At 32.4% G+C, this 18,279-nt stretch overlaps 3 protein-coding genes across 3 annotated transcripts; 2 read left to right on the forward strand and 1 right to left on the reverse strand.

Moving 5' to 3' along the window:
- The first annotated feature begins 670 nt into the window (after positions 1-670).
- LOC122603156 (uricase-2 isozyme 1) lies at positions 671-3,393 on the forward strand. Its single transcript, XM_043775784.1, has 8 exons — positions 671-988; positions 1,346-1,438; positions 1,659-1,734; positions 2,286-2,395; positions 2,484-2,575; positions 2,655-2,828; positions 3,001-3,094; positions 3,175-3,393. Exons 1-8 carry the CDS (start codon positions 782-784, stop codon positions 3,256-3,258), a joined length of 930 nt encoding a protein of 309 aa, XP_043631719.1. The 5' UTR covers positions 671-781; the 3' UTR covers positions 3,259-3,393.
- Positions 3,394-10,661: 7,268 nt separating this feature from the next.
- LOC122605270 lies at positions 10,662-12,703 on the forward strand. Its single transcript, XM_043778179.1, has 2 exons — positions 10,662-12,485; positions 12,573-12,703. The coding sequence occupies exon 1, from the start codon at positions 11,013-11,015 to the stop codon at positions 12,447-12,449; it is 1,437 nt and encodes a 478-aa protein (XP_043634114.1). The 5' UTR covers positions 10,662-11,012; the 3' UTR covers positions 12,450-12,485; positions 12,573-12,703.
- A 12-nt stretch (positions 12,704-12,715) lies between these two features.
- Positions 12,716-14,538, reverse strand: LOC122605272. The gene is made up of 3 exons (XM_043778180.1): positions 14,241-14,538; positions 13,354-13,400; positions 12,716-12,918 (listed from the first exon to the last, which is right to left on the reverse strand). The coding sequence occupies exons 1-3, from the start codon at positions 14,446-14,448 to the stop codon at positions 12,790-12,792; spliced, it is 384 nt and encodes a 127-aa protein (XP_043634115.1). The 5' UTR covers positions 14,449-14,538; the 3' UTR covers positions 12,716-12,789.
- Between the last annotated feature and the right edge of the window lie 3,741 nt (positions 14,539-18,279).

Consider the following 18,279-nt stretch of genomic DNA (forward strand, 5'->3'; position numbering starts at 1 on the left):
TCGATACATATTTGAAGGGTTGTCATTAACAGTGTATTCTTGAGTTTTTTTTAAAAGAAAAGAAAGGGGAAGATTGGACAGGGAAAGAAAGGATAGAAGATTAGATTTATAAAAGTCATTCTTGAGTTTGAAGGGAAAGTAAAAGAAAAATAATCGGAACAATCGCCGGAAACCTGCAACCACCGCCGGAAACTTGCAACCACCACCGGAAACCTCCAACCACCGCCGGAAACCACCCTTTCCACCTGCAACCACCCCTTCCACGCAACCACCACCGGAAACCTGCAACCACCCCCTGCAACGCAACCACCACCGGAAACCTGCAACTACCACCTGCAACCACCACTTCCACGAGTTTCTTTCCAAATCAGGCCAGAAAACTTTTGGGGGAAAAAACCTTGATTTTTCCTTCCCTTCATTTCTTTTCTTTTAGAAAAAAAACTCAAAAATACAAAAAGGTGATTTTTTTTATCTTTCCCTTATTTTTCCTTTGGAAAAAAAAAGTCAAGAATGGAGCCTAAACGAATTCTTCTTAGATTAAAAACCAGATTTGGATTAGACTAAACCCGTGGGCTCCAATGTGGTGGTCGACTTGTTTCGGCCCCTGTTTAACTAATGAGACACGTAAGTGGTCCTTTTATATAAATATGGATAAAATTGCTACTTACTGCACATTGATACACGGATCTATCAAATCTATTAGCAGACAGTAATTTATTTATTATATATAGAGTGCGTTTCTTTCTGATTTATAGAGAGAGGGGGCGTGAAGAAAGAAAGGATGGTGGGGAAAGATGATGATGGATTGAAGTTGGAACAGAGACATGGTAAACAGCGGGTGAGGGTTGGCAGAGTGTGGAGATCCGCCGGGGGACGTCACTACTTTGTGGAATGGAACGTCAGCATCTCTCTTCTCTCTGATTGTATTGGTGCTTATCTTCGTGCTGATAATTCCGATATTGTCGCCACCGATACCATGAAAAACACTGTAAGTCCAACCAACACACAGCTTTATTTCACTACAAACTATAGATTTTTTGATAACCCACCAGAACAGAATCTGTCAGTAATTCGTGTTTGTTAAGATTAGTTGGAATTGTGTGAAAACTGTTTACATAAGTTACAAATGGCTACATGTATCAAGGATGGGTCACATATAAACGTGTAGTCACTGATCAAATTAGTTGCTGACTTGCAGCTTTCCCTAGGTTTATGGTTTTAAAATGTGTTGACATATATATATACTACGGGTGCACAATGCGTTTTTGTTGAGGAATTTGGTAAAGTGATATATATTCTTATGTTTGACTATATTTACTAACATGATGATGGTCATTTTCGGCAGGTTTATGTTAAGGCAAAGGAATGTTCAAAACAAGTTTCTGTTGAGGAATTTGCTATTATACTAGCTAAACATTTTACGTCATTTTATTCACAGGTAAAACATGTTTTGGTTGAAAAGTTTTTATGTATTTTCTGACTCCAAGTTTTGGATGCATAGATTAAATCGTCGATCTATTGTCTTAATTTGATTACTTACTTTTTGGTGTTTAAACTAAGTGACAAAAACTCATAGTATTAGTTTTTTTGATTATTGATTGATAATTAGCCACCCTTAATATCTTGTTGATAATAATTTCAGTTGACTGGGTTTGTAGGTTACAACTGCAATCATCAATATAGTTGAAAAACCGTGGGAGCGTATCAGCATAGATGGTCAACCCCATGATCATGGTTAGACACTTTCATGCTTTACTTATGCTGGTTTTTCCTTCCATTAGATTCTCAATAACTTCCTTTTTTTTCATTCTAAAATAAGTCCTATACTTTTATAGGCTATAGCAAACTTACTGCCATAAGCCCGTAACGTATTTGATGCTACAGTAAGATCTTGGCTATTTTTTTTGTCATGAAACAGACCGTTATTCATATCTTAAATTGTATTTACTCATGTGAGAAAATTACTCTAAAAATTGGATTTAAAAATAAAACTATTGTGTTATCTTATGATTTATGTGTTGCTTCATTTGACAAAATCTTGATAAGAAGCTAAACTGTAAATTGACTGAAACAAATCTGCTTCAATTTGGTCGCATACGTGTATCGTTTTGACATGTTTATCTAATTTCTTGAGTAATTCTATATGGATGGCGTACGCAATCATTAGGTATTCTGTTCTGAACTCCCATCAATCTATGATTATCTATCAAAAGTATATTCATAGCCTTAAACTTAAGAGTTAAGACAATTATAGTTGAAAAAACTGACCAAATCCTGTATGAAAGGTTATAAACTTGGATCTGAGAGACATACAACCGAGGTTATTCTAAACAAAAATGGCACTTTGCGGGTGACTTCGGGTGTTGAGGGGTTGGCATTGCTGAAGACAACACAAGTAACCTACATCCTCCCTTGAACGTTGTCTGTTGCTTAGGACTTCATATCTCCTCAGGGGTAACTTATGTAAATTATCTTAATAACAGTCAGGTTTTGTGGGTTTTATACGGGACCAGAACACAATACTCCCTGAAACACGAGAGAGGATGCTTGCTACAGAGGTCTCTGCCTCTTGGAGGTAACCTTGTATATTGCAAAGGTAAATAGTAATTTCCATCAATTGTATTTCATAGCCATGGCGATAAATCTGTTTGTAGATACCATTTTGAATCTCTATCAAGCTTTAGCAATCAGCCATTTAGCTTCACTGAGAAATATCTGGATGTGAAGAAGGATTTAACGGATACTTTCTTTGGTCCTCCAAAGGAGGGTGTGTACAGCCCATCTGTTCAGGCTACTCTTTATTATATGGCGAAAACTGTTCTTGGCAGGTCTCTCCTTTCCTCACATTTTATCATTTACATGTTATACAAATTATATTAGAAATTGAATGTAAAGTTCACTTATGAGCTTACCGTGGCCATTTTTCATCCGAGTCGCAAATTGGCAACTATATATCCAAAACGTAGGGATACTAATATTCTGACTTGCATATAATTTCAGGTTTCCAGATATATCATCAGTCCAGTTGAAAATGCCCAACATCCATTTTCTGCCGGTAAATTTATCAAGCAAAGCCAATCCAGTTATTGTGAAGGTATAGTTAATTGTGTTTTCTCTAGGGTTGTGTTTGTCTTATTAGTTTCTGTCTGGGCTTATGTAAATGCATACCTACAGTTTGAAGATGATGTGTACCTACCGACAGATGAACCACATGGGTCAATTGAAGCAAGTTTGAGCCGAACTCAGTCCAAACTGTAGATGTTTGATGGTTCATTTTTCATACTCTTATCACATTTTATAAATAATGTTGTTTTAGTAGTATGCTGTGTAAATCATGTGTGTTTGCTACTCTGTGAAGTTCCAATAAATAAATCTAACTATATTTAATTCCAATTTGTTGCCGTTTTGCCGAAATCTTGTGTGGATACTGGTTGTGATTGGTCTGCATTCCTGCTTTGATATGTTTCGGCACAAAAAATTTGGACTAATAAATATTAATTAATAAGTTTTGTTGAACATACAAGACTTCCTTTGATTTCTATTTATTGTGTTACTTTTATACAGGTACAGAGGTATTTTGTTATTATGATCATCTGGAAAGTTTTAGCAAGTTGTAAAATTTAATTTAGGAATGGGAGAGGGTCCAAACTAGAATGATCGAGGTTTTCAATCCTTCTTTAGTCATTTTCATTCAGAAAGCAGCTGTCAAATTAAAAGCAGATTTATCACAAGATTATTATGATCTATTGATGCTACACTTAGTTATGATAGTAATTGAATCAGTAGAGTGAAAATGGTTTAAATTAATATGAATCTTACCTGGTATGGACGCTACTGCTATTTAAAGGAAATAGGATCGATATACTGTATCTCTCGGCGGTCGTAGATCTTCGAAATAAGAGATGGAGGCTTGTCAGAATAACCGAAATCTGTGCATTGAGGCACTTCCATTGAGGGCATGTTTTAGTCGATTGACACCAACGTAATGTATTAAAATGAAGGTAATCAGCTATGTCATTCTATTTCCACCAGAACCTTTGATGTGTATTTTCTAGTCTTAAATTTATAAACACGAAATATCTAGCTACTGACTACTACACACTTGCGGACAGTGAACCCGTTCGTATGCAATATAGTTGACTTGGTAAACCGAGGTCGAACTCAAGGACTTATTAAGCAATTGTTACAATAAAATGATTCAGATTAAAAAGGGGGTTTTGTGACCGAATTGCCACGTTGCAAGAGTTAGTAAGAAAAGTCAGTAATCCTGTAGGATTAATCGCAAGAGAATATTTGGTTGTTGAATCTTAACAAAGATTTAAAAGGAACACCTACTTGGATCAGCTCACATGCCAATCATCGGGTCTAAATATTACTTGCATTTGTTGAACGACTCAAAAGGTAGACAAGATGAACTCCCGTTATACTTGAAACTTTAACCGCTCAAAATATAATTATTGCTCCCGCACTTAATTTCTACTCTAAACAGTTAAAGCAGTAAAAACCTGAGTTGGTTTTATGATTTAATCTTTTGAAAGCTTTCTCCCGAACTGCTGATTCGCCTAATCAGATCCCTCCATCATAAGCGTCGACACACTCAAAATGAATTTAATTGTTTAAAATCTTTATCGTTGTTTTCTCCCGAACTCCAACGATTTTAGGTTAACTATAAACCGATTAACCATTTCATAAATCAATTGACAATGACATAGATTTCTCCTGAACTTCTAATTATAATTATCAATCAATTAATATAAAAGTTGAAAAAAATATTTAAATCCAAATAAATGTGGATCTTCGATTAAACATATAAACCTTGTCCAACACTTACAAGCAATATTAATTCGACCCTATGACATGCTTACTACCCAAGCGGGTGCTAGGGATTTAGCTACTCATATTAAAAACACAAGAACAAACGAATAGAGAAGAAATCATATTATACCGAAATGATTGAAGATAATCCGGTAGCAATGATGATTACAATCCAAAGGTGCAAAGGTGTAAAACCCTAACAACTTGTTTACTCCAAAAGCTTAGAACTATGAGAAAACTAAAGAACTTTTATGCCAAAATTCGTCCCTTAAAGCAGAACCCTAATCGTCTATATATACAAAATTCGCGTGTAACGGCCGTTAGTGGAGTAATGGCCGTTACCTTTGAACTTCCCTTGTAACTCCGTTACACTCCTTTGAAAAACTAACTGCCGTTAGTTTAGTAACTGCAAGTTACAGGAGTTTCATGATTTTCCTTTGTAATGGCCATTACTCCAGTAACGGGAGTTACAAACTCCAGGATTCGTTTTCTTTGTCTTTTACTTGGTTTCAACCGAATCTTCCTCCCGTTTCTTCCATATATCATCAAACTCAACCAATTCATTCGTCTAATCAATTTCCAACCTGAAAACACTTAACACAGCTTCAAAGCATCGAAAGTTGGATATAAAACTATAAAAATAACGAATAATTGGTTCTAAAATCACATGGGAAATGGTATAAAATATGACACATCAACCTTATGAGAGGTACATCGGCTCCGCTGGTGCTGGAGTACGCATTGGGCTAGTTGCTGCAACAACTATATGGGCATGCCAGACATGAGACATGGACACTGAAAATCTTTCAAGTACCTGTACGAATGTTAAAAGACTTGACCATTATTTTTTAAGAAGATAATGTCCCATCGAAGTTGATTTTTTTATTTTTTTAATCTTTTTGTATTATAAAAGAACAAAGAAGATTAAGAATGCACTAGAGTTGTAGCCTTGTAGGACTCATTATTTGGAAGATTGTAATAAAACTAGTTAATTAACCCGGGTTCAACCCGGACATGTTAATTAAAATTTTAAAATTATAAAATATACTCTATTAAATAATATATATAATGTTTGTTATTAAAACATTATAATTTGATACAAATCTAATAATTCAACTAATTAACACAATAATTATATAGTTAATAAATCAACTAACACAATAATAATTTTAAAAATAAAAATGACTACTATAGTAAGTAAATAAAAAAAAAGACATTTTATTTGTAATATTATATAATAAAGAATTTATATTTCTTTAAATAAATGATTAATACTTTTATTAAAGATGTAAAAGGTTTTTTTATTTTATTTATATATGACATCATAATTAAATAATATAATTTTTAAGGTGAAATATGATTTTGTCACATCAAAAAATTTTAAAAATATTTATTGGAAACAATCTTGTTTTATTATATTTAAAGATGAGCGAGTTTCTTTTCTACTTTGCTAATTCTTTTATGATTTTAAATTTGTTATGGAACTGATAATATTAAAAGATTTATCAATGCAAAACAGAGACTCACTCACTTTGTGGCATTTTCCTCAACATGCAACTCTATTGTCTTCTTAATCTCTTGTGTTTTTATAAAACAAAAGGAATTACATCAACTTTGATGACAAATTATCTCTTAAAAATAGAGTTAAACCTGACTTTAACATTAGCAAGAGTACCTGAAACGTTCCCAATGGCTATATGTTGGGTATGCCCATGTATATATGATTGGTGACCGGCTCAATGACGACTAGAGCAACAGTAAAGCCTATGTACTTTCCATAGCGTTCTAGTGGAATTAGTAAGAAAAGCTAGCTAGTTGCCTTCGTTGTAATGCATTACTTTGGTGTATATACATCGTGTCTGAGTAAGAGGTTTGACTTACTTTGGTGTCTATTGATAGAAGTCATAGAACTATTATCCTATTGAAAGGGCCTAACATCAAGTGATTCAATCTAACATTTTTTATATAGTGGAGTCAATACACATATGGTAGACATAAAACATTAGAATTAGTATCATAAAGTTTTAGTCACCTCAATGCATAGTTTTAGGTTGTTTTACAAGCCTCTCATCTCTTGTTTTTCAGATCAATGACCGCTAATATATATAGGATATCCAATTTCCTTCGCATTGCAACAACGTCCAATTTAGGACCCAATTCATGTTAATTAAGCGTGGTTTAACTTCACATCAACCCTACATGGGATTGATTCGTAGAAATCACCAATAGCCACACAACCCTTTGTTCCGAGGATAGATCATCCCAAAAAACAGAATGTTACGCTACCAAAGTAAAATAAAGATGTTAAATTTGGACTAATAGTAGTGGTCCACAACCATTTATATTTTTTTATGCATGGCTTGAGAAATTAACCTAACATTCAGCAGTTAGTGTTTATGCATGTAACGGGAGAAATCGGTATTATGATAGTATATATTGAACTAGATTTTCAGCACTCATGGTGAATAATTTTATTTTCATAAAAATATGTTAGAAATTAATAATGTATCATCTAAATATAAAGTATAAGATTACAATATTAATGTTGTATTTAAAATTACTTATTAAAACAATTAAATCATAAATGCATATATATTATAATACTCAATCCATCCCACTATATGTGTCATAGTTATGAATTTTCAAAATCTTTCTTTATAAACTTTAACCACAAATATTTTGATGTGTGTTATATAATATTTGATGAAAATTATATCAATGAAAATTATATTTTGATGTGTGTTATAAACTTCAACTCATATAACTTTTATGGAATATTACACAAATCAAAATATTTAAGGTCAAATTTTATAAAATAAAAAAAAGTAAAAAGTAAAGTAACTCCTAATGCCGCCTTCCACAGGTTTTGGGTCCCAATACTGTCTTCGACGGTGTATGTAGACAGTCTTACCCCTACCAAAGGTAGAGAGGCTGCTTCCAGGTTCTACCATATGTAGAAAAGGACCTCCAGCCTTGCTGGGCATGAGGATCGAACCCATGACCTCTGTTTCCAGAGGCATGAGCTCCAACCACTGATCTAACCCAGTTGGTTAAAATTTTATAAAATAAGACTTTGAAAATTTATAATATGACACATTTAATGGGACAAAGGAAGTTCTCATTAGTAGACTTGTTATTTTAAAAATATCTAAATAATATAACCTTATAATAACAAGTGAAATCAAAGAATAAAGTATATAAAATATACTTCATAATTAAACTATCAACATAAATTCAATTTCAACGTAAAAAACATAAACTGAAAAGATTAATTTCCAAGAAATGAATGATTAATTGAATTTGAGAAAGAAACTGGATTTTTATTTAAGGGTTAAGTCACTGGATGATCATCGTACTTTCCTTCTTGTACATGGTTTTCCATCAAACCAGAAAACTAAGTTGTATGACCAACATACTTTTCAAATTTGTACACGGTTGACCAAAAGTTGACCGGTTGACCGGTGATAGCCGGTTAAACGTATTTTCTTTTAGGGTTAAGTCACTGGATGACCATCGTATTTTCCTTCTTATACATGGTTGCCCATCAAACCAGAAAACTAAGCTGTATGACTAACATACTTTTCAAATTTGTACACGGTTGACCAACATACTTTTCAAATTTCTTGAAAATTAATATCGTAACCAAGAGATAAAATAAGATTTTCTATAATTCAAAAGATGAAAAGAAAACAAATTTCACTATATCATATTTAATTGAATGCTAAAATAATTCAGTTAAAAGAAATATTTAGTCAAATTATTATTGAAAGATTATATAATGAATAAAATTTTTTAAATTTTAAATTTAATCGCGTACTTATTTCAGTTATTATCTAAAGTAATAATTACATATCAACTATATCAAACTATTTTAGCATTGGATTAAACATGATATATGAAAATTTTTTTCTTTTCATCATTTGAATTTGAAGATCTTAATTTACCTTTTAGTTATTGAATAAGAATTCAATCTCTTACTTAAATTCATTTAATTTTTTATTTCTTAAAAATTAACCCTTTCATTTTGTGCTTTATGTATTGAAATTAAGCATATATTTATGAAGTATATTTTATTCTTTGATTTCATTTGTTATTACATAGTTGCATGATTCACACATTATTAGAAAAAAAAAAGTCCATTGATTAGTATTAAAATATATTCACTTATGATTTAATTCCCTTTAAAAAGTAAGTTTACACTTGAATATATTTTTGCTACAATATTGTGGTTTTATACTTTAAATTTGGAAGATGTATCATTTATTTTTAACAAATTTTTATGACAACTATTTACCATGCAATCTAGTAATATAAAGATGAGTAATGACTATTAATTCAACAAGAATGTGATCAGATATTTTATAATGTTGCACTAATTTTCTACACGCAATAAAAACTTGACAAATACTAAGATTTTTCTTTTTTCAATATAACATCAATAATGAAACTTACAATCATTTGACGGAAAAGGAACCAGAGTCTTGGTATAGGACCTTTCAAAGGCTGATATTAGTCGTCTTGTAAAAGAAAATGGAACTTTTAGAGTATCTCAGTGATGGCAAATCCAAGAGATTGACTGCTAATTACAATGCCTAAGCAAAATTAGCTAGAACATATGTGATGGGAAGGACTTAAAGAATGTGTGTTACACTATTATCATATTTGAGTTAGAAGACAAGACACCCCTACATTCAATAACCAATCAACACCTTTAATGTTCGAAAACAAACACCTTTTAATAGCCAAACTGTGTTAGTTTTATATGACAATAGGTGATTCTTTTGTATGAATAAAGGTTAGTGGTTAGTATGAATAAGTTGTTGAGAGTACAGTCAAACTTCATTCGATTTGAATGTGGTTTGGAATATGGGGAAAACAAAAAAAATCCTTATATGTTTTGTATTTTATATGAGAAATGATAGATCAATCTAACAAATTAACCTAATAATCAACATAAAATTTTTATCATATTACAAATGTATTATACTCATTCTCTTTTCTAATTTCTTCTTTTGATGATAATACTGCATAATCATATTGTTAGGTTGGTTATCATTTTCCATTTTACATTGAAGTCTTTTTGTTAGATAATGATGATACTTTACATTGCATTTCTTTTATTATACATTTTTATTTATTATTTATAATATTTTTAAACTTTTCTTTAACATACTGTATTTAACTTTGTTCAATGTGGACCTCTTTGCCTTTTATCAATATGGCCAAATTGGATTTGATACCCCCTACCATAAATTGCTAATCAATCTGTTCGTTGGTATAGATAATTTGAAATTAGATTTAAACGGATATATAATATTTTTAAAATATAGTCAAATATACGAGAGGTTCATAATTTTTAATTAATATTATATGTAACCAAGAATACTTTATAAATTCTAATATAGAAGTATAATTAAAAACAAATTTAAATATATAAGATATAAATAAAGTCTATCTAAAAGAATGTACTTATTAAATTTGAAAGCATCTTCTTATATATTAAAAGAAGATACTTATTTTAATAACTTATTTTTAAATTGACTTTTTGCTTTCAATTTTTATTTTTGGTATTACAATTACTAAAACAGTACCTACGCGATGTAGTAGTGTAAATGACGGCGACGATGATGGGTGGTGACGATGTAATGAGCGGCAATTGGCGGTGGTTACGTCGGAGAGTAAAATGAGTTTGAAGGCGGCGGTGGTGGTGATGGCAAACATTATTTTACAATTATATTATCGTCCAATATCGTCACCATCACCGCCATTAATAAAATGAGTTTTAATGTGGTTAAACGAAATACTTTTAAAAAAGATGACATAACAGTATAACACTTAAAATCAAATTGCATACATTTTATCACTGAAAACATGTCGCATACATTTTAACAAGTTAACAAAAATCTATTTGAGACACAATTGAAGATGACAGCAAAGGAAAAACACTGCCCTCTCTTCTCTTTAGTTATACAGAAAGATTTGACAGTCTACATCATATTGATACCACAAAGCAGGTTGAATACATTTGGATTTTGGACAAAGCAATAGGGCCGTCTGGTTCAGTTTCTCCATTAACAGATATTCACACTGCTGAAATCACCATTCTGCAGAATTTGGTACTTTCTATATCTATTCACACACACACACTATATATATATATATATAGATACAAAGCTCAGATTTATCACAAACACATTATGAATCCCAACAACCCCCAAAACCCCAATCCAAGAAATTCATTATTCAAACCCTCATATTTGTTTTCATTTTTAATCATCTTAATTGCAATTTCTATCTCACTAATCATCCCACAAACAAATTACATCAAATCACAACTTTTTCCCCAAATATTGAAACTTTTAGGGCTTAATCACACAATTTTAAATCTTAATAAACCAACCCCATTAAACCCTTATACTAATCCATGTGTTTTATGGATGGCCCCTTTCATTTCTGGTGGTGGGTATTGCTCTGAAGCTTGGTCTTATGTATTATCTCTTAATAAGTATAATAAAGATGCTAACTTTACATTAAGTATTGCGCAACACGGAGATGGTGAAAATGTATACTTTTGGGAGGGTTTGCCTTTAGATATGAAAAGATTAGCTTATGAATTGTATGGAAGAGAATGTAGGTTAAATGAGTCAATTGTGATTTGTCATAGTGAGCCTGGTGCTTGGAACCCGCCATTATTTCAAACGACGCTTTGCCCTCCGTTGAATAGTAGGTTTAGTATCGGACGAACTATGTTTGAAACCGATAGAGTGAACCCCGAACATGTTAAACGGTGTAATGCTATGGATATGGTGTGGGTTCCTAGTGATTTTCATGTGGCTACTTTTGTTAAAAGTGGTGTTGATCCATTTAAGGTTGTGAAAGTTGTACAAGCTATAGATACAGAGTTGTTTGACCCGGTGAGATATAGTCCGTTGGATGTTTCGTCTTTGGGGAATTTGGTACTTGGTTTGGGTTCAAGTGGGTCAGATTTGAGAAACCCGTTTGTTTTCTTAAGTGTGTTTAAGTGGGAGTACAGAAAAGGTTGGGATGTGTTGTTACGATCGTACCTTAAAGAGTTTGATTCTTTGGATGGTGTTAGTTTGTATTTGCTAACAAATCCTTACCATTCTGATAGCAATTTTGGTAACAAGATAGTGGAATTTGTGGAGGATTCTGAGTTAGTGAAACCCGTAAATGGCTGGGCTCCAGTTTATGTGATTGATGCGCACATAGCTCAATTTGATTTTCCAAGACTTTATAAAGCAGCTGATGCTTTTATCTTACCAACTAGAGGAGAAGGATGGGGTCGGCCTATTGTGGAAGCCATGGCTATGTCTTTGCCAGTGGTTGTAACGAATTGGTCTGGACCAACAGAGTATATGAACGAGAAAAACAGCTACCTGTTGCCCGTTGATAAAATGAGTGAAGTTATTGATGGTCCGTTTAAAGGGCATATGTGGGCAGAGCCTTCTGTTGATAAGCTAAGGTTTTTGATGAGGCATGTGGTGAACAATCCAGAAGAAGCCAAGAGTAAAGGAAAGAAAGCCCGTGAGGATATGATCGATAAATACTCTTCAAAGATAGTTGCAAACATAGTTTCTGATCAGATACAGCTTATTCTTGAAAAAGTGGCTTAAAATATCGGCATCTTTTGTGTCGATTTTTTATTGCAAGTAAATAGATGAATCCATAATTCGATTGCATTATGCATTTTAGGGTTTAGTTGTGATGATTGTAACATTATTCATTTTCTTTCTCAGGGTGTAAATGGAAGCAGTCTCTCTACCATTGGGTAGAGGTAAGACTGTCTACAACTCACCTCCCCATGCCCCACTCTTGGGTCACGTTGTTGTTTTCTCAGGGTGTAAATGGAGAAACTGGTGTGCACTAACACATAACTGGCTGACTATAGAATCTAATCTCATTCTGAAACCGAATTAAAATTACAATATGACATGTCCTGGAAGAGGGTACATATTATTTGTTAGCTTCAAGCCAACTGAGAATGCCCTTCTCTGCTTCAGTAAGTTCTTTCTTCTGTCTCAATGTGCCTTCTTCAAATGCGAAGTAGTCCTTGTAATTGCGCTTGTAGTAGCTGTCTAATCTCTGCAATAGAAAAAGCTCATACGTAGTAATCAGCATTGTTGTCAGATAATTTGACGGTATCAACTCTTTCATCTATACTTGCATGAAAAATGTATATGAATGTTACCAACTATATTTATCGACCAAAAAGATGGACGTTTAAAAAACTTTGAACCTATAAACATGTTTGTACACCTTTGATTACTTGTCATTCTTATTCAATGATGATCAATCTAATGAATATATAAAACATATATTTCGCTAATTAAGGTTCAAAACATCCCGTGAACACATTACACTTGTACCATCAAATATCACATATATCTGTTCTAAAAAAAATATATCAACATATATATATATATATATATATATATATATATATATATTTCATATAAATTATTTATTTCTGAGAGTAGACTCGAGAATATTCAATGCAATGCCAACACAGTAGTTTACCTCTTTATCGTTCTTGGTTTTGTTGTCCTCTGATTTCTTCAGGTACTCTAAGTAAATGGAATCATATAAATCATGTTAAGCTACTCATAAATTGCAGTATGAACGTTTCTCACACATGATTGCAGTAATCATTTTACTGGTAAAATATATTAGAGAGGGGGTAATTTTGACCCATTTACTAATGAAGGAGTTCATTTGGGTCGTGTTTTATGACTATTTTAAACATATCAAATAAAACTTTGCTTAAACGGGAACGGGTTGAAAGTCACCAAAAAAAGTATTTTTATTTACCATTCAACTTTCTGAACTGTTTTTCCTTCCAATTGTGTTTTAAAGGTATGACTGGAATGCTAGTTTCAGATGTGGATTGTTCATGCAAAAAAAAAAAAAAAAAAACTTTCTGAACTGTATTATTTACAGATTTAGGGTAAATTTAGCTGGAGTTGTGGCCAGGGACTTAGAGCCGGGGCTCTTTTTTGAATGTTACTTTTAGTAGGTTTTATTTTAGGACCTTTTAGGGGCTTAGACTTTTTTTTAAAAGCTACATCCGAATGGAGCTTTCTTTTTAAGCTAGAGGACCTGTTATCTAAGCTCCCAAAAGCATCTAAGAAAGCTCTTGCCATACATACCTTTATATATTTATGTAACAATATTGTTATATTTATCAGAATTCAGAAATTACACATTAGTCATTTATAAATTTCTTTGAAAATTGGGTGGGGGGGAATGCTTGCAGGTAAACCAACCTGTTTAGACTTTAGACCACTACTAAAAAAAAATGATAGATTCCATCCAGAAACTACATAACCAGACTGACCCGTCTATCTTGTCACCTCTAATATATTTCGAAAAGTTTGAGTATTTGAATTAAATTGAGGAGGACATACTTTGAAGAAGCTGTGTCTTGGAGTCGGTAACTTGAGTAAGAGCAGCAACAGTTGAAAGAAGTAGCGCTCTTCTTCCTTCACCACCACCACCACTACCTTCTGTAACCCTTGTAGTTTTTCTGAATCTTAAACCTCTGTATTTTTCTTCACTGTTTTCGGCTGCTTGAATGGATGAAACCAGTGTGGTAATGTAAGCTCTTAATGCCATTACAACCTATTCTTCTTCTTTACCTTATCCTCTTTCAGTTTCATATTACTTCTGTGTGTGTATATAATCAGTTGCCTCTCTTTCTATTTTCTTGGCCACTAGTTCTATTTATCTGGATATGATGATGTTGACTTGGAGATTTGGCTGCTTATCACTTTGATTTTATTATTTTTTTTCTCTCAATTTTATGAGTAACCTTTCTATTAGAGGTATCTACGTTTTCTTAAAATCTCATTGTCCTGACTAATAATGAAAATCAAATAAGAATCGTTTTTGCCCATAACTACAATAGTTCGTCATAATGGTTATGCAACAGTCCAGACTAAAAAAGCTTTGAAAGGCAACAAATGCAGAGTTTATGTTATAGGCAGACCGACTTTCAAAACAAGCTTAATGCTAAGTAACTAACTTTAAAATCAATCATGGTCGGGAGACCGATGGCAAACTTTTAAAGTTTTAATGTTTAGTAAGTGACTTGCACAGACTACTATCTTTCTGCCTTCCCTTTTGATGGTCTCGCTAACCAAATTTATCTTTCTGCAGATATTTTCATCTGTTGATGTTGATGTTGTGATCACATTATGTTAAAGGATCCAACTGCCCTTAAAGCCATGCCATTAACAATGATGACACATTAATAAGCTTCCATATAACAATTATTTTGTTGAATCTCAAATTCATTCTTGAAAGGCACCATTTTAATTTCTTATATATGACCAAATATACAATTTCGTGAAAGCAACATGTCTACTTAAAAACACACTAGCGACTTGATTCTTAAAAAGTTTTCAAACGGCAGATTTGGATGATAATTAAGAAAACCCTTATCTCTAATCCGGAAAACACTTTTGCTCACTCTCGGAACCTAGTTTTTTATATATCAATTCATGTATTGATGGTTAGTTTCTAAAATTTATTTAAAGAAAGAATAGTATCATCAAAGGGAATATGGACTATCTATGGATGAAAGTAGAACGGTCTACTATTCAATTTTTTTTTTTTTTCGTATACCCCTCTATCTCATGACACAGGTTACTCAAGAGTTGAGAATTTGGTGAGGGAAAATGGGCTACCAGCAATTATTTTACATCTATCCATTCACTGAATTTATTAGGCCACTGACCCAACACAATACTGCCTCCAATTCTGTCATCTTTCTTTTACTTCTCTTTTTCTGCCTACCAATTTTGCCTTCAATAGAGGAGCGCTAGTTACATCAAAGGCCCATATGTTTCCTTTATGCTCAAAGTATATAAGTACAACTACGAATAGTTACTCTCACAAGTCACAACATAAGTAAATTGGTTCCTTTTTATTTTTAAATTCATCCTTTTCAAAAATCATTTAAACTTCACTTTGGTTGGTTCTGAGTTCTGCTATGACTAATCAATCAATCAATCTGGCTTAATTATAATGACCTATATACTCACATATTAAAAATAGGATCTAGCTATATACAAGATTTGGTGCAATTAAGCCTTAACAAATGTTTGTTTGTATATATGTAATGAAGTTACAGAGTTAGACATGCGGATTTATTATCATCGAGGATTTGACATAGCCACATAGGAGGTGTCGATTAGAATAAATTATGCTGATTTAAACTTAGAATTGAAAATTCAATTACATAAGAAGTTTGTGTTGGTTGCCTGGTTGGAGGGGCCGAAGACCATTAGCGTATCTTAACCTATTTAGTTGCAGATAGGGCTTTAAGGCATGTAACCAAGATCAAGATGTAACACTAAGAAAAGTAATCAGAGGAGACCGAAAGTCACGAGAACATAAAAATAAGACCTAAAAAATATTTTTTCGAACAAATTATGTGTAAAACTATACTAACGATTGAAAAACGGAGGGGGGCAAGTCCCATCGGGCCCTAAATAGATCCACCCTTGCCGAACACCCTCTTTCCCCTATACAATCTCCGCCTATATTGGTACATCACCAATAGAGGCGACTATATCAACATTTAATGCATTGGAAATTGGTACATGACCATATATGAAAGCAAATGGATAGAAGTAGCTACATCCAAGTCTTCTTTGCTCCAACTTCAACAATACGTTATATCATCAATTTGTGTTATCATCTTTTTCATCATAAATTTGATCGATCACCTGAGCCAGAAACAGTAACGAAATCATATGTTATCATCATGAAATATGTAACGCAATAACGTGTTGAAAATTAATTTATTTTGTACCATGCACGATGACTTGTCAGATCATTATTCAGAATCACAAATGATAATTAAGTTAGGTGTGTGTTATATATAGATACACTCGTATATTTTTTGTAATATTATTACAGGATACGTACACATAAGCATCTGTAGGTTCAGATTTCGTGTGATAAATCATTTCACCACGCATAGCATTTGGATCGAAAAGTGGTCGTTGATCGATCAATATATATATTGTTCATCCACTGTTTTACAATTGATTGTCCACCTACCATTATTATTGATATCATATGCTACTATGAGACATTTTAAGCTAAATTCCACAATCACAAGTCATTGTTTTTAAGTATAAAAACAGATGTGGATTTTTTTTTTTTACGACTCATAAGATTAATTATCTGCATGCCTTTCGAGCATAGACTTAATCATTCTGATTAAGAACCCATGTAAGAGATATAATTTGTTTGTCTTATTGATATGATGCGACCTTTAATTAATAAGTGTAAACAATCGTTTTTACAACAATCCATTTTATAAGATTTGATTGTACACATAAATTTGTTTCTGAAATACATGTAACTATCTAAGATTAGAAAAGTGATTAAGAACCGTGGAGGAACGCTATGTAGTGGTCATGACAATCTCATAATTTTTAAAAAACTCTATATTTCTAGTATTATTTTTATGTTTTTTGTTAAGGTTTAAGGTAATTAGCAATCCTAGATTAGTGTATTTGAATTTTGTAGTTTAAACTTACACTTATTAGTGGCCAATAGAAGATAATTTTTTTGTCCCCTATTAACACTCATAATTAAAATTTAAATCATCTAGCTTTGGGCAATAGAAGATTTTTTCTTTTGAAATGTCATAAAAGATGTTATGTAAGTGTTGATTATGGTAACAAATAAAAAATGTACCAGGACACTCACTTTCAGTGGTTGGTTCAACTACAGAACAATTTAAATGCAATATGTAAACAATAAAACAAGCTAGTTACTAGCTACCCGGTGGTCCAGATTTGGTGAAGATCTTCACGACTTAACTGCCACACATAACAATTTACAATGGGAAGTGTAACACATATTTTGATTTATTTACCACACAATACATGTTTCATAGTATACTGTACAAGTATGTAATGCACAACAATAGTAAACTTATCAAATATTGTAGTACGAATATCACTTCTCAAACAATCTCGTCCAATTAACCTATAAAAGGTGATGGTCATACTTAGATCAAGATAAATTTTAACCGGTTCCTTTTACATCCAACACTGAGATGACATTTAAAGGATTTACCCGGGTTTGAACGACCCCCGTCTATCGGGTAAAAGCTGATAACTTAACTCCTATATATCATTGATTCATTGTCACACTAGTTACTTATCAATACAACATTAACCTGTCTTGAAACCAAAATATTACCATCCGTCCCATATTAAGTGTCTTATTTTGACTTTTTGAGTCTTTTTCTTTCAACTTTGACCATAAATATTTTTGTGTATGTTATATAATAATATAACCCTTGATATAACATATATGAATTGATTGAGTTTCAAATGTACTTTTCGTTGATATAACTTTCATCGACTTACACAAACAAAGATATTTACAGTCAAAGTTGAAAAAAAAAAAGACTTGACCAGT

This window comes from Erigeron canadensis, chromosome 6 (assembly GCF_010389155.1).
Source record: "Erigeron canadensis isolate Cc75 chromosome 6, C_canadensis_v1, whole genome shotgun sequence".
Classification (NCBI taxonomy): Eukaryota; Viridiplantae; Streptophyta; class Magnoliopsida; order Asterales; family Asteraceae; genus Erigeron; species Erigeron canadensis.

Coding starts and splice junctions, on each gene's coding strand:
- LOC122603156 (XM_043775784.1), top strand. CDS start 782: ATGGTGGGGAAAGATGATGATGGATTGAAGTTGGAACAGAGACATGGT. Junction 1,439..1,658: donor TTACGTCATTTTATTCACAG/GTAAAACATGTT, acceptor CTGGGTTTGTAG/GTTACAACTGCAATCATCAA. Junction 2,576..2,654: donor GAGGTCTCTGCCTCTTGGAG/GTAACCTTGTAT, acceptor ATCTGTTTGTAG/ATACCATTTTGAATCTCTAT.
- LOC122605272 (XM_043778180.1), bottom strand. CDS start 14,448: ATGGCATTAAGAGCTTACATTACCACACTGGTTTCATCCATTCAAGCA. Junction 13,401..14,240: donor CAAGACACAGCTTCTTCAAA/GTATGTCCTCCT, acceptor CCATTTACTTAG/AGTACCTGAAGAAATCAGAG. Junction 12,919..13,353: donor AAACCAAGAACGATAAAGAG/GTAAACTACTGT, acceptor TTTCTATTGCAG/AGATTAGACAGCTACTACAA.
- LOC122605270 (XM_043778179.1), top strand. CDS start 11,013: ATGAATCCCAACAACCCCCAAAACCCCAATCCAAGAAATTCATTATTC.